General features: G+C 36.4%; 1 protein-coding gene across 1 annotated transcript in view; it reads left to right on the top strand.

The window, feature by feature from the left end:
- Positions 1-2762: 2762 nt before the first annotated feature.
- Positions 2763-16039, top strand: part of LOC124172466 — a 38620-nt gene continuing 25343 nt past the window's right edge. The window contains exons 1-4 of the mRNA XM_046551906.1: positions 2763-2808; positions 5135-5902; positions 6813-6980; positions 8468-8587. Coding sequence (XP_046407862.1) covers positions 5357-5902; positions 6813-6980; positions 8468-8587 — 834 coding nt within the window. The 5' untranslated portion in view covers positions 2763-2808; positions 5135-5356. The remainder of the gene's footprint in view (positions 2809-5134; positions 5903-6812; positions 6981-8467; positions 8588-16039) is intronic.

Raw genomic sequence — 16039 nt, 5'->3', positions numbered from 1 at the left:
TTATGTATATAGCTTAAAACGTTAGAAATGACATTTTTTGCAGCTATCATCTTCAAAGCTTAAACGTAATTTTAAATACTGGGCCTTTTATGCATGAAACCCCCAAGAATCCACATTTTGTGTGTGTGCAGTTGAGCCTATGATTGGACACTTAATAACAGCTCAATTTCAGTTCAAACTGACAATTACCAGGAAACGGCAGGAGATTTTTTGTTCATTTTTACATGCTTCGGTGAACCAAGTGAGTAAATATATTAAAAGGGATTGTTTCATAGCGTAATGGGTGCATCGCCTATAACGAGTTGCTCCACTATGTTAGCTATGATTGTTTTACAAACACATAATTAAATAAAACAACAAAACGTCTTTACTTACCACCACTGAAACATGAACTGCAAGGTAACAAGCACTTTTCATGGAGATTGAGAGAAATAGCTTGCGGAGAAACTGGGCGAGTTTCACTAATCCTTAAACCATGTACGACGGCCTTTAAAGTTCTCCAACATTATCAATTAACAAAAATAATGCTCTTTTTATTTTTAATCTCTCACCCAAGTACTTTTTGAAATAGAGTTGGATTTACCACCTTCAAAAAGTCATACAACAGCCTATTATACTTAAGTTGTGGCGTGAAGTGAATAATCAATCTAACTTTTGAGTTAATCCAATCAAATAACTGCTATAACTTGTTCAATCCACACATAATACTCTACCTGGATTTCTCATTGCTGTCGACACAAACCAAAGATTCTCACTTAACATTTTCCGAAACATACCATGTCTTTAAAAGATAATAAACGAAAGTACTCACCCTAAAGCAACTAATCCCAGAAAATTTTCTCAGCTGTACGTCCGATTCTAAACAAGTGCTTTTGAAAGCACTTAATTCCGTGAGCTTTTTCAAACATCGTGGACACAGGGTGGTGGGCAGGCCATCACCCACAGCAACCTAAGATAGCAATCAACACGCTATACATTGGAGAAGTGCGAAATGATGCTCATAACACGGAATAATGAAAGCAATATCAAAAGGATGAACCAAAAAAAATGTAGGCAACGTGCCACTTACTACTAAACCGAGTAAACCATTTAGGGCATCCTTCACAGTTATTCTGCGAGCTACGTTGGAAGTGAATATGTTGTAATAATAATCATCATCCTTCATGCATAGTCTGCACAAGGTTTTCTCAGATTTCCTTTCTGATGAAGCGGTGAAAATCCCGGCGGTACTATTCATGTTTTAATTTCTATCACTCATTCAATCTTTAAATATGTTAAATCGTCGATGAAATCATCAACACATAACAGACTTCAGATTCGTCACTGAAATTACATACATTTCGATGATACAACAATTATTTAGAATGCACACGGTGAAAGACAAGTTTAAATTTTTATATTAAATAACTTATAATCACCTCAACCAAAAAAATACACCACAGCAAAATATTACGGTTGACCTTGCAGTTCACAGTAGCCAATGTTAATGTAAGATCAAGCAAGAAAGATTGGTTTGCTGTCGCTGAGTGTTAGTTTTCTTTTCTACCGCTAGAGGCTCAACTACATAGCAGGCCTTTAATCAACGCGCGTTCCGAAATTTACCGGCAGAAGTACTAACTGTTTGCTTTTAATTTAGCATAATGTCGCGTAGTAGGCCTACAATAGATAAATAAGGTATTTCCAACGATGAGTGATATTGTATTATTTTAAACATAAATATTGTAAAAAAATTTTAATTCAACTTTCAAGATATTTTGGTAACGTTTTTCAGGACCGTAAATGAACTGTAACCGTGAGGAAGATGAAGGCGGGCTTAAATTCCGTTTCTGGCCTAAGTATTGAATAATATTCAACCATAAATTATTATACTACCATAAATTTAAAGAAGATTGACGAATCAAAATAAATGTCCCTTTATTTTGTCAAATGGAAAGAAAATAATCATCGAACGCGGATGTTTGCCCTGTTCTATAGGTGTGCTGTTTGCGGATAAAATGACAACTAGATATCATCGATTCTATGTTGATGCTTGATTGCATGGTCTTGCATCAACAAATAAGCGTGGCGGATCAGTGTTGTGTTCCTGGGATTAGCAATCGTCGTCATTGTGCATGTTTTCTTCGTGGGATTTACGATTGTGTTATAAATTGTTGAAAACATTCTCAGTCCATGCTATTGAGTCGCGATATGTCTCTCAGGCGATTGCTGTTTGTTGTTGGCGTTGTTGGTCCTTTCGTTGGGTATTATTAAGTACTTTAATTTTCAAACATCAACTTAGTTAATGTGCGTGTAGTTCCCTTGTGAGATTTTGTGATCTTTGTCACTGAGGAGATAATGTCTTCGACGATAGACCTGATTTAAATAGTGAATGAGATATTGAAGTGAAAACATGTGTCGCACCAGCGACTAGATATTCCAGATATTCACGGAATCTTCAGGAATTAATTGCAGACTTTGCAGGAAGAATTATGATTATTAATACAACATATTCACTTCGAATGTAGCATGCAATATAACTGTGAAGGATGCCATACGTGATTTAGTCGGCTTGCATGCGAGTGGCGCATTAAATGCTATCAATTTTCTTTACATTGGTGCTTACTTCGTTTTGTTTTTTTCCAATATAATTACGACTTCTGTTGACGTGTAATTTGTTTATTAATATCTCAGATTGCTGTGGGAGATGGCCTGCCCACTACCATGTGCCCAATGTGTTTGAAGAAACTTACGGAATTCAATGTCTTCAAAAAGATTTGTTAAGAATCAGACGCAGTTCTTAGAAAAAGTTTGCAGAGTAATTGTTGCAGGGTGAGTACTTTTCCTTTTTTCTTATTTGATGACTGGCGTAGTATAGGTATGGCCGAGTTAAAGGTGACACTCTTCGGTTTTTGTCGACAATAGTAGGAATCTGAAGTATAAATTTTGCGGACGGAAATAGTTATGGTATAAAGTTGTGAGGATTAACACTGTTGTAATCGATTAATCTCTTGGTGACACAATTGGAGAAATATAATGTTGTAGAACTACCGGTGGCCATTAATGCGAATACTAACTAAAAAAGCACTTCGATTAACGGTCAAAAGATAATTTAGCATACATTTTGTTAATCTACAATAAAAGGGTACATGAAAGGCCCTCGTCCATGGTACACGGAAAAGTGCAATAAGTCCAACATCCCATAAACGGTTTTTCCGAATCGGTGAGCCCTTGGCAAGAAGCTAGCTATGTTGCAGTGGGTTTTTCAGCGGCAAAGGCTGAAGACATTTAGTCTTCTGGTAAAACTTAGTGTTTACTAGTCAATGATATTCAGGAAAGTATGGGATTCAAATTCACCATTTATCAACTTTAAAAAAATTCTTTTTCTGTGACCTCTCCTTTAGCTTTAACTATGACCTCATCAGGCTAAGATTATGTGTAACTAAAAACATCGAAGCGACATTTCGGAAATTGATTTTTTATTTTCAAGGCATCTTCGATGAATAGATGGTGAGTACAATGAAGGTGTAGCGATTTACTACGCTGAATAATACCTTTGTACGCTAAATAACACACTTGTGTCGTTTCTGTTATGAAGTGAATGTTCTTACATCGAAGTACAGATTCAACTGACTGAATCATTGTTGGCCGAGATCACTTGTTTATACAGTAACGGCGAACGCCGCGCTGGAAGTTCCTGGAACGTTCCCGATTTTCTGTTCTGCGTTTTGTGGCGGATATTGTGCCACAATGGCAAGATTGGAAATGTATTAGAAATTAATTTTAGTGCGCAAATATTACCCTAGAAAACATCTTCATGAAAAATGTAAAATAAGAAAAAATTAGGAATTTGGATGTGATATATCCTTTCTGTAGCTTTTCAGTTTATTTGTATATACTTTTTTCAATATTTAAATATAATTTTAATATTAGCATCAATTTTGCTTAGTTAGATCACAAAATACATGGCTAAAATCATTCCTGATAGTGCCTTTTTTGAAATTGTTTGTGTTTGTAAAACTGTTTCTTTAAATAATCTTATAGATAAACACTCTTTTGTTTAAAAAAATGCATTATACAATTTTCTATGAATATTGTGATTAACAAGTTAAAATTATTAATTATATTGAAATATATTGTGGTTTAAGTTTAAACATGACCTTATTACAAATAAGTTACCTGTACCTTTATTGTTACCATTCTTGAGGAATACATTTTTTAAGTACTGAGTGCGTATCCTACATAACATCCTTCAAAATCTTGGCTAAGGATATATTATGCTGAAGGTTACCCAAGAATTACTCGGGGTCAGATTCTTCAACTCCATCTTGGCTGACGTTTCTATGTACCAGATGCCCTGATGACGATGGGCAACTTGAACATCGAAACTTCGGCTGATTGCGAGATGGAGTTGGAGGACCTGACCCAGTGGAATTCTTGATTGATCTTCCACAATTATGTATGCCTGGCTAACCTGTGATAATTCTTAATATTATATGCATGCCTGGCAAGGTTATTGCATTCTTAATTTTTTTGGGGCTACCTTCTCAAATTAGGTGTAATAATGCTTGTTCAGAGTATTTAAATTCCTAAAAGCTATTATTAGGTCTATTTTCTTAAAACCTTTTTTAATAACATTTTGGGTAGTAATTGCTTGAAATTTATTGCGTAATTGCATGACTGATGTTAAACGAGATTCCATGGGAGATGGCGTGATCAGCAACAGCACTAGTTTTTTTACCTAAAATAATTGAGGGTTACGGTTGATTGATTCTCTCTTTTATAAACTCTTACCAGCTGCATTGAAGACATTATGCATTGCATAACAGTACCAGTAGGTATTCAATTGAGCCATTGGTTTTAAAATTAGCAGATATTTGCATCGTTTAAACACCTTCAACTTTCATGGTTTTTAAAATTTGTCACTCTCAAACAGTTGGGAATACTTTTAGTTTCCTTGCATCCAAACTGTGAGTCATTAAAATGAAAAATAAGGGATCAAAAGGCACTCAAACTTGGGGAACATTTATAATCTCTTTAATATCTCTTAACAAGATAATAATGTCTCCATGGGTTTCAATTACAACATTGAGGCCATGTTTTTTTCTGTTGTGAATTTCTTTGATCTTAACATATATAATAATGTTTATTTTTTCAGGGTTTGTTCGCCTACTGATATTAAAACATCAGCCATGGACATTTAATGATACCCTTCCTGGGAAATGATGTACAGCTGTAGATGTTCATATTTTACATCGCAAATAGTGGAAAATTAATCTCGAACATCATCTCATATTTCATGCAGATTATTTGTTGACTAAAAAGCAGAGAGTTCTGTTGGATTCATCTGTAGTGACTTTATAAATTGTATTAGGATATCATGAGATATAAATGTAAATCATCATTACACACCAAAACTGTTAATGTGGTGGTGCGTCTGGGAAGACTTCCTGAATGGATCAGTGAACAAAAAACAGTGAAAGTGTTGATAAAATCTCAGGAATATGTAATTACCTCTCTACAATCTTCTCTACCATGGAAGGAGTATCGAATTATGAACAGCTTTTGTGGGAAAAACTTGTTGCCATCACAAAACCAAGATTTGGTGAATGGTCAGAGGTTAACTCACTCTACTGGTGGGAACGTGACAGTGAATTTCATGGGCAAGTTACCTGATGACATAAATTATTGTTGTAAAATAATAGGGGCTTGCATTAACCCTTTCCTTGGATTCGATTTGTGTCATCATGCAATCTATTTACTGAAAAATGAGGCCTTCCAGTGTCTTACAAAAGTACAGGAGAACATGGATTTTGTGCTTAGTATGGCTATCACTGAAGCTCAGTGTTCTGATGTAGAGTGCAAAGAATGTTCATTACCATTGGATGCACCGTGGCTAGCAGCATCGAATTCTGGAGGCAGCCTGGTAAGTTGTTGAGAGCACCAGGGAAAAGGTGGGAGTGAAGTTAAGTGGAATACATGTGGTCAAGTTATTAAAGAGTGAGGAGACGTAATTTTGTTCTGGTAATGGTCCAATGAGTAGTAGGAAAGCAGAATTTGGTGAAGACTTTTGTGGTCTGGGATGCATGGTTTGCAGATAGATAGCTAAGAGGAAGTGTGTGCATTGTAGCCATGCTGATTGCATGTTTTCAAAGCCTTCTTTAACATGTTCTAATTTTACCTTAAGAGACCTCATTTTGTTGATTCATTTTAGTGCTGAGAGGTCATCTGAGGGAGAAGGGATCATTTTAATGGCAGTCAATAGTGCATAGTGTTGGGGAAATATTAAGATTCTTTTTAGCTAACCTATTAAGTGTTTGGGGAAAGTGTGTTGTCCTCCAATATACAATAAGTTACCTAGTCAGTGGGAAGAGCTGGTTCGCATAAATGATGTTCAATATTTTTTCCCAATGTTGAAATTTCCTTCGCTGCTTGCTAATTTATTGAAGAAGCTCAGGTATTCAGCCCAAATAATTCTCCTCTGCTTCATTTCTCTCTTTTCCAGCAGTTATTTGGGGAGAATTCTTAAATAAACCAAATAATAAAATGTTAGCTGAAGAATACACCTTAATAACCATACCTCTCTATGCGTACTATTGTCATCCTGAAATATCCTCACCACTTTCTCATGACAATGTTTTCCAGGTCTTTTCTTCTTAAATTTAGATCAATTGGAGTGGCTAAGCAATGCATGCTTGGCCCTTCAATCTCACTGAATCTTTTCTAGTATTAGAGGTAAAATTTCAATAATCCTGTTTCATTACAACTAGGTGTTCCCCTAATTTGTTGGCTTTGAAGGAGGTGAGTTGTTCATCTCATTGTTACTTTCACTGCAGGGTATCAAAGAAGAAGAGGCAGCCGACGACAATTTAGGGTCTTCTGCTGAGAGATACAACTGCTTGCAATTTGTCAATGAAGGCACGTCACAGCTCCCATGTGCAGTCCAAACTACTGATGTATACATTCCTGTGTCAGACTGCCAAGAAACGAGACCAGATGCTTTGGTAAGTTTTATTCTCATCTACTGTAACACTTGAGTTCGACGGCCTTGAGTTGGGTAAATTTCTCATATGTAGTATGAAAATGGGTGTGCGTGGCGTGAATAGGTACAACTCTCAATTCTATTACTTTCAGTTGTGCGATGCAACACGTCAATGTCACTCAAATAGCCAAATCACGATTATCTATTTACACATGCAGGGTTTTTGTTGTAGAACAGTATTAATCTAATGGCAGAGATTTTGCTTATCCCATGTAGTAGGCCTGAAGTGAGGTGGCTCAATTCTGCTTGCAAGCTAATAAATATTCTTATGTATAGCACTGAACGGTCTTAAGGCTGTTCCCTGTTAGTTCAATCTTCCTGCTTCACCTTGATTAAGAATCTTGCCTAAACTCTCATGTGACCTCTGTATAGGCTTTGGAAAAGCAAAGTAGAACACAGTTCTATCTATACCTGTAGCTATGAAGTAATTACTTCTGAAAATTTCGATCATGACTTTAATTTAGCTTATCTTCAAACTGAAATATCATGAATTCTCTGGAGAAGGTCTATTTTAAACTGTCTCCAGTCCACTTTCCAGCCAATAAATATTCTTCCCAATAACACGACTCTCTCAAGATTGATCTGTAGTTGGTCATCTTCCTGCTTTTCCTCAACTATTGGCAAAAACTGTCATGGAACTTCTTTTAAAGCAGGAAAAAGATAAGAAGAACTCAATTTATTATATTTATGAAGTGATGTGTGCTAAACATGTTATGATCACTTGGATTTTGAATAACTTTTCTGTAACAACTGTATTGATGGCTATGGATGTGAAATAGCCCCCAGAAAAGCTAGCCAATGGCACAAAAAATTTTAATCATACTGCTTGAACAAGACCTTTTTTATGTGTGGGGTGCCTGTATTTGGTACACAATATAATTTGAAGGTATTTTTTTCATGGGTATCTCCTCATTTGCTCAAAAATGAAAAAATAACATATGAGTACATGTGTGTAAATTTTTCATTTACCATCAGTGTAGATGATAGTTTCTTGGTAGATTGTTTGAAATTCCATCCATCAGCAGCTTCAAAAATGTGCACGGATAATTCATGGTTTCCTGTCCTTAGCAAATAATTAGAATGAATCGATCTTATTCACTTATTGCCATGCTGCACACATGTTGAAAACCCTTTATAATGCCACCATAATGATAACATAAATCAAGGTTTTACAGGATGGAATGGGGCCTTTCTTTTTTGCTGTCCCATTGACTATCTACAGAAAATTTTAGGTTTTCTCTTCCTCATTGGAAAATATTTCCTTCCTGTAAAAACAGCTAATTATGGTTTTGCTAGTAGTGGCCCTCATTGCCCTAAGGACACGGTTGTTTTCATATCCCGTCCCATCCATCTCTATCCTCTCCCTGGAGGCCTACATTGAATGTGTTAAAGAGGGTCTTAGTACTATTATTTTGCCTTTATTTAGTAACACCTAGCATTCTGTTCTAGTTTCACGTGAAAAAGGAGAACGAGGACCCTCTCAGTGAAGGGAATTATCCTGTGATGTACACTCCAAATACCCTGGAAATTTCAAGAGATGTAACAGATCCATTGGCAACTGATAAATTGGTGAGTGAACTCTTGCATGGTTCAGTGCAGTTGTGCTATCATATAAATTCATTCCATGGTTGAATATTCCCAATGCCACTCAGCAGGAAAACAACATTTTCCCTAAGTTGATGACAGTTGAATCATAGAGTACAGAGGTATCATTTGTGACTGCATCCTTCAAAACAAACTGTGCATCGTAATGAAAAGAATAGGTGTGTACTGCCACTCAACTTTGCTCATTGCTGGCGCGATCCAATGAATGCCACATTCACTCCAAGATAATTTGGACAGAAGTGCTGCGGAGCAACACGCAGTTTTTGCACGCAGTTTCACTGCAAGAATTTATTTTCAGACGGGTCAAGAGCAAAGTCAAAATGTAGGATAAATGAGGGGAGCTTAACATATAAAGAGATGGTTTTGATTGCAAATTTAGGCAATAATTATCACTGAATATTAATGATTATGGTCGAATATCTTTAAAATGAGATTTTTCCAATATTCTGGTTCCATAAAGTTAAGGCTGAATTTGTCACACCTACCCCACCTACCATGAATGTTGATGAAACTCATTACCCTGAACAGTAAAAAGTATTTTATTGCTTTAAAAAATGTTGAAGTTGGCACATTTTTCTGGTTTTCAAACAATTGGAGCATATATATTTCCCAACCAATTGAAGTTTCAACTTCTTTAATAATATTTCCTGAAAGTAACAACAAATTGATCTCTTACAAGATTCTTCCAACATGATAGTGTAACTATTGCAAAAATTATAAACAAGTGAAAACTGACAGTTTTCCCTGGGATCAAAAAATAGGCCATTTTTATAATTTTACTAAATGGCCATTGTGAAATAACGACTTAGATTGATGAAAATGAGTATTATTTTTATTTGCCAAAATTGATGGTAATTAAATGAAGTATAACCCGAAATGCTCTAAATCTCTAACTAAATTCTCTGATATTGAATATATTTGTTTTCTGTAAATATGTTTTAATGCATGGGTACTGAAATCATATGCCAGGTACTCCCTCCAGCAGCTCTCAAAAGAAAAGAACATGATCTCCATGCAATCAGAAAGTAAAATATGCATCTAAATTTTTTTCCACTCTAAGCACCAAATTCAAATACTCGTGACCGTTCTGAGCTGATTCCAAAGTACCGACACTGTGTGATTGGTTCTCGATACCAGTTCCACAGGGCGAGAAGCAGGTACCAGAACTGACCTATCTCTAATTAATAACTTCCACCACATTATCATCAGCTGTTTTTCTGTCATTGGCAGGTGTCCCAAACACCAAAGAGGTCTCCTCCTCATTCCATCCGTTTTGGTTCCCCTTTCGCTTCATCCTAATCTCACCTTGTCCATAATCTTCGGTCCCATTCTTCCTCTTCTCTTTTCTCCCATCACTCTTACCTAACTGCTGTATTTAAAATCCCCATCCCTCTTGAAACATGCCTCATCCAAATCTTATTCCACCACATTGTGACACATAATTCTAAGTTTGGTTTGACGAAGCTCTGCTATTAGTTGTTCTTGTATCACCTAGCCTTTTAACACTAACATAATTCTTCTACTTTACGTCCTTCCACACCTTTCTGTACTATGGATTTCCAGAAAATAACATGTTTAGACATGGCACATCAGTTGGTGGGCCTAGTGCCACTTTCTTCGCGTACAACTGCTCCCACACTCCATATGCGACCAGCCATGGTATCCAGCCAGTTGTGAATTGAGAGTTGTGAAAAGGTTATCGTCAGCAAAAATCACTAACCAATGGGGTTATTTCCTTTATCAAAGAAAGCAGAAGGCATTGGTTGCGATTTTTTACCCACCATTAGTGCATTCATAGCGTACAAATTGTTTGATTTTAGCAATCCCAGCTTAGATCAATGTTAATGATCAATTTTAACCTCATTTGAAAAAGGCCAGATTGGCACCCATGCAATGCACCTCCACGTAACGTCACAGGGACCTAGATGCTATGCGAGTGTCAGAAGATTTACATCGTCTGAGATTAGCAATGCATGCATGAGGCACAGAGCTCAGGGAAACATCTCTTAATAATCACCTGATAAAATTGCCTATGGTCAGAAAGTATCCTCCTTTGATAGGGTATTAACTCATTAAATCCCAAGCATGTTAACAACTTAAAAATTCAAAATATTTTGATGAATTAGCAAGAAAACAGACTCATATAAGGCAAATTATCCATTAATATATTTTTATTGTTTTTAGTTTGCCGTTAGTAAAACATTGAGTATAAGCAACATTGGGAGTTCCTCGTGTAAAATGAGCTGTTTTGCAGTTTTTTCGGAACTCTTTTATTTTTGCGAATAATTCTTTTTGGTTATAACCTAAATAAATAATTAACCTTAAATATTTATTAAATTTTGTATTGATCATGAAATTTTGAAGAGCAATCAGCATGTTGATGAATATTGCACTTTTGGTAATCACTTATCCTCTGGCTGCTACGAACTCGGCATCTTCTTCGTTAATTTTTTCGTCACGATCAATATTGTGGCCAACCTGACTTTCCTTACTGCATTTCGCAAATTATTTAATCCATAATGTCGTATATTATGTCAATTTTAGTGATTATGAGGGTAGTTGTTCAAATTGAAACTTGAAGCTTGTACATGGTGGAAGTCTCCATATTATCAGTAAGAGTCACTTTGTGACTTCCAGTAAGTATTTATAATAAAATAAACTATTTGACCAGTTTCGGCTATTACACCATTATAAAGTACAGAAAATATAAAGCAACCGATCAAATAATAGAAATTTTTATATTGTGGAAGTAACTAAGGGTCTGCTATTGATAAAGAGTAATTGCTCCTTTGCTTTTTTCTTTTTTCTTGAGGTAACATAACACTATTTCTGAACAAAAATATGTGTAACTGATGGTTAATCCAATCACAACTTTAAATTTACAAATGGATCCAATGTACCAAAATTTGGTAATACATTTAGTTACATATCATGCAAACTCAAAGAATAATGCATTCTTTTTACCGATCACGTAATCAAAACAACCTTACTTTCACTTGGACAGTTCATTATGAGTGTAAAGAGGGCAACTTATGACTCTGTTTTCTCTCGCACTACAAGGGATTCTTTAGTCATAATTGTGAAAAATCCCATTTGAGACAAAAGAATCGGTAGAAAATAACCTGAAAATATTTTCAAAATGCAAAAAGTGATTTCTTGGGACTTCAATAACTTTTACCAGGCCAACTACTACCCTTTCCCCTAAACTCAAAGAGGTATCAGTTTTTTCAGGTGCTCCACCATAAGCAGAAAATTTTTCCCATGGAAGATATTATTCACCACAAATTAACCCCAAATCTTACTGGTTTTCCTCTTATAAACATTTAAACGTAATGGCGGCCAAAATGTGGCATCATCTTCTCGTCAAAAGATAATTTATGAGAAATTGCATAAAACCGTTGAAATATTTGGTTGAGTTCGCTAAGTATCTTAGGAAACTTATCCCCCTTGTCCAAAATTCTGTTACCAGCCAGGTGTATGAACATTTTCGGTTCAATAAAACGCTTCTGGGATTTCGTTTGACGCACAATAGGAACGCCTTTATCAGCGTTCTTACTCCAGTAATATTTTTTAGCTAAGATATGATAACCGCCAAACATCTGAACGGAAGAAATACCACGCTATTGTAAAATTTTCTGAGAAATTCACGCACTATGAACGCTGGCGATAGTGAGCAACTTAGGCTGCAAATGTGGGTTCAGGTAATTTGGAGGGAACAATTGTTCAACAGACAACCACAGATATAGTAAAACCAGATGGAACAGAATATCGCCCCTTCTATATACCGTAATACCCAGTGTTCAAGCCATCCCTTTGAGCCATTACCTGAGTCAATATACCTACCAAGAAATATTTTTCTTGGAATCCCAGTGCATTCATCATCACTCATAGTTCTCAACAAATTTCTTTCGAAATGACCTACAATGTGAAGCCTTGCCAGCTCATTATCGTCAGTGGCCAGTGGGCATGAATTTCTCAGAAAATACTGCGATAGTGTGATCCCTCCTGACTCTGCATTCTTTTTGCTCACTCGCCAACCCCCACTGTGCACGGAGACCCACTGGTGTCGGGATATCCCCGCCCAGCTTAACTATGCTTTTTTGCCTCCCACTGCCTTCCCTTTGAATCCTAATCAACAACACCACGTAAATACGACTTTGCGATCTATTACCTAACCCTCACATACTCACTTGCTCACTTAGGGGTGTTGGGGTCACCAGCATAACTTGGAATGGGGAACTTGCATGAATTTTTTTTATTTCATAGGCGGACAGAAAATTATTTTCTGAATACAACAAAGAAAACCGCATGTAAATCTGAGTTTTCCTTCGCGAGATATTTAATGATAAATATAACGAATTTTAAAGCGCGGGAAAAACTCCCTCACCCCCCAAGCCACTGCCGACGAAGCCTCGATGTCGTCAAAGGTGCCTAAACATCACGCGAAGCTATTGTTGTGATTGTTTGTAATAGTTGCCAGCAGTTGTGAGAGCATCGTTTGTTAGACGTGTTGATTATTTTCTATTTAAAGATAAATAAATATTCGACGATAGAGGCTTGGAAGCCCTCGTATTTTGCATTATTTATAATATTAATATCTGAGTAAAGGCATAAAATATAAAACTGGAGCAGTTAAACCAAAAATTTGATAATACCTAAATAACATCGTTATAGGGGTCTGAGCCACGGCCATTGGAAGGGGGATACGTTAATTGTAAGTTATCGACGGCATATCATTCATTTAAGTATGTAATTAGAACGATTTTGATGTTTACTAATGTCCGCTTAGCTTTTATATACAATAACTTCATCAGTTTATTCGTAGGTACCGGAGAATTCGTCGTTTAGGACTGTCTGTGCTTGTATTATGGGGTGAATTCCAGTCAATGCAACTTTTCCTCGCTGATTGGAGACATCTAGGAAAATATTTGTGCCAAAATAGTGTTATTTTCAACGTGACATCTCCCGTTAAGCTACTGCTAATAATCACAGTGCCAGTGGTTGTAATGTACAAAGTTTGACAAGGTTGAAAAATATCGGCCAAGAGTTATCAGTGTTCCATCGTGATTGAATTGTAAAAAGTGCTATTACGCTATCGATAAATGTCTAACAGTAGTGTAAAAATTGTCAGTGGCGTGCTAATCTCCGTTTTTCACCGTAGATATGACATTTCACGATCACAATATTGAAATAAAAACTGTGTGTGAAGTTTGTTCTTCCATTATTTCAACGAATAGTAGTGAGAAATGTCACCTGTGTTACTTGTGTGGGCTAATTTAAGGGTTTAAATCAGTGAATAAATAGTTGTATTCATCATAACGAGTTCTGTTATTGTAAGTTGTACGTGATGAATATAAGAATTTGATAGTGACATCCAGTTTTTGATAAGAGTATTTGCCTATTTCCCACTATATTTTTATGGTATATGCTAGTATATTGTTTATGGATTTACCTATATTATTGAAATAGGTTGTAGCTTGTGTGTGTGTTGGCAGCGGAACCGATTCGCGATCTCACATGTGGATAGTGTGCAGACTGTTTTGCTGTGAATTCGTACCGTAGGACGGATAGGACTACCTTCTCCGTTAATCCGGCGTTGCCAAATTCAACAGCACAGCTTACTCTAATGTCAACAGCACAGCTTACGATCGTTATCCTCCAGTATTACAAGTTTCTTTTACAACTCGATTTGCCGCCGACGTATAGCAATAATTTGTCTTAACAAATTCCATGAGGGTCGTGGCATCAATTTTTGGTGTCCTAAAAAGAAAGCTGGTGTCCTAACACCCCATGCCACACGCCTTTTAGGCGGCTTGCGGGGTAGTATGTAGACGTAGATGAATTTCAGGTGTACTATTCGAACGAGTGGCAACGTTATCATCCATTTTTCTGATAACCAAAACACACGAAGTGAAACGCTTGTACTTCATCATCCCGATGCAGCATTATTAATATCCCAAGTAATTATCTAGGCACAATAGCAATAGGAAAACTTGCCCAAGAATAACAGAACAAAATAAAGTGACGATGAGCGGCTAAATACTCCCTCAAAACAAATTTTACACCATGCGCTCAGCGTATTTCCCTACTCCCTACGGTTGTTTAGGCACCTATGACGTCACGCCTAGCCTCGGCAACGCTCGGGTGTCTTCGCGCAGTGGTCGGCTCAGAGAATTTTTTCTCGATTTTAAATGCAATTTTTTTATTTCTTTTGATGTTGAATGGAGAAACTGAAGGTATTTTTGCGAGCTAATGTATCCATTTGACTTATTCAAAATAATTTTTAGAGCAATCTACGACCCATGCAAGTTCCTCATTGCCGACGCTTACAGAAATCATAATATTATCTGGACAACTCTATAGCAAAGTTTTTATGCTTCTTTTATGTTTAGGTCACAGTAAATTCCCACTGTAGCGTAAGTAATCGCTTATTTATTCTTGCTCGATACGTGAAGTTAAAAATATCAAAGAGTCACAAATATGTGTAAACCCACCACCTGCCAAACATCCTATTAAAGACCCTTCAACACTTATGTAGATGTATATGTAGGACTAAAATATTGTAAAATTGCCTGAAATTAAAGTCTCACCATAAAAATATTACATGTTCTTGATAAGCTTTTTATTTTTCAGTCCAAAAAGAAACACTTTAAGCGACTACCGCCGCGGCGCGCCGTTTCCCTGGATTGCCGGGGTTCTCCCAATGTTGCGTGAACGCAACACTTCCTTTATTCTTCAATAATTTGAAAACCACTTAGTCAAATTCACCCAAGTTGTTGTAATGGCCTAGAATACAAATTCATTATTATATTTCCAGAGAGATATAATCATCGAGAGCGTCAGATTTTACATAATATGTAAACTTAGAAGATAACGTAAAAAATTACTTAAGCATGAATGAAAAGGTTAATGTAAAACCAAAAGTTATAAACTTTCTTCCGTTTAAAAATTCTTAACATTTTAGGAAGCATTGAACTACCTATGTTATAAATATTAACTACTTATCAACAACAAAAACAGAGAAAAAATCGCTAAGTCTGCATTGTGTTCACGCAAAATTGGGAAGAAAAGGGTTAATAAACCTTATTTAAGCCAAGCACAACCTGCAGGCAGGGTACTCTGCTACCTGCTAGCATCCTGCATTGTAGAAGCATTCATAGCCTTGCACCAAGGTGGCCTCACACAGCTGAGACCAGAATGACGTCGCACGGGCTTTTCTCAGCATTCATACTTAGCCGTTGCGATTTCAGGTGCTTGAAAATATTCACTTTTCATTTAGTCAGGAAAATTAAATATCGTCATTTAAAAATCTAAAAGAGTAATACATACTACAGGAGTACATAATCTTTTGATTTAAGCAATTTAAAAAATAGAAAACCACCCTTTTGTCAAAAAGCACCCCTAGCGATCTACACG

Source organism: Ischnura elegans, assembly GCF_921293095.1.
Source record: "Ischnura elegans chromosome 13 unlocalized genomic scaffold, ioIscEleg1.1 SUPER_13_unloc_1, whole genome shotgun sequence".
NCBI classification, from domain to species: domain Eukaryota; kingdom Metazoa; phylum Arthropoda; class Insecta; order Odonata; family Coenagrionidae; genus Ischnura; species Ischnura elegans.
Note: the sequence above shows the minus strand (reverse complement) of the source record. Positions and strands in the feature narration are given on the sequence as shown.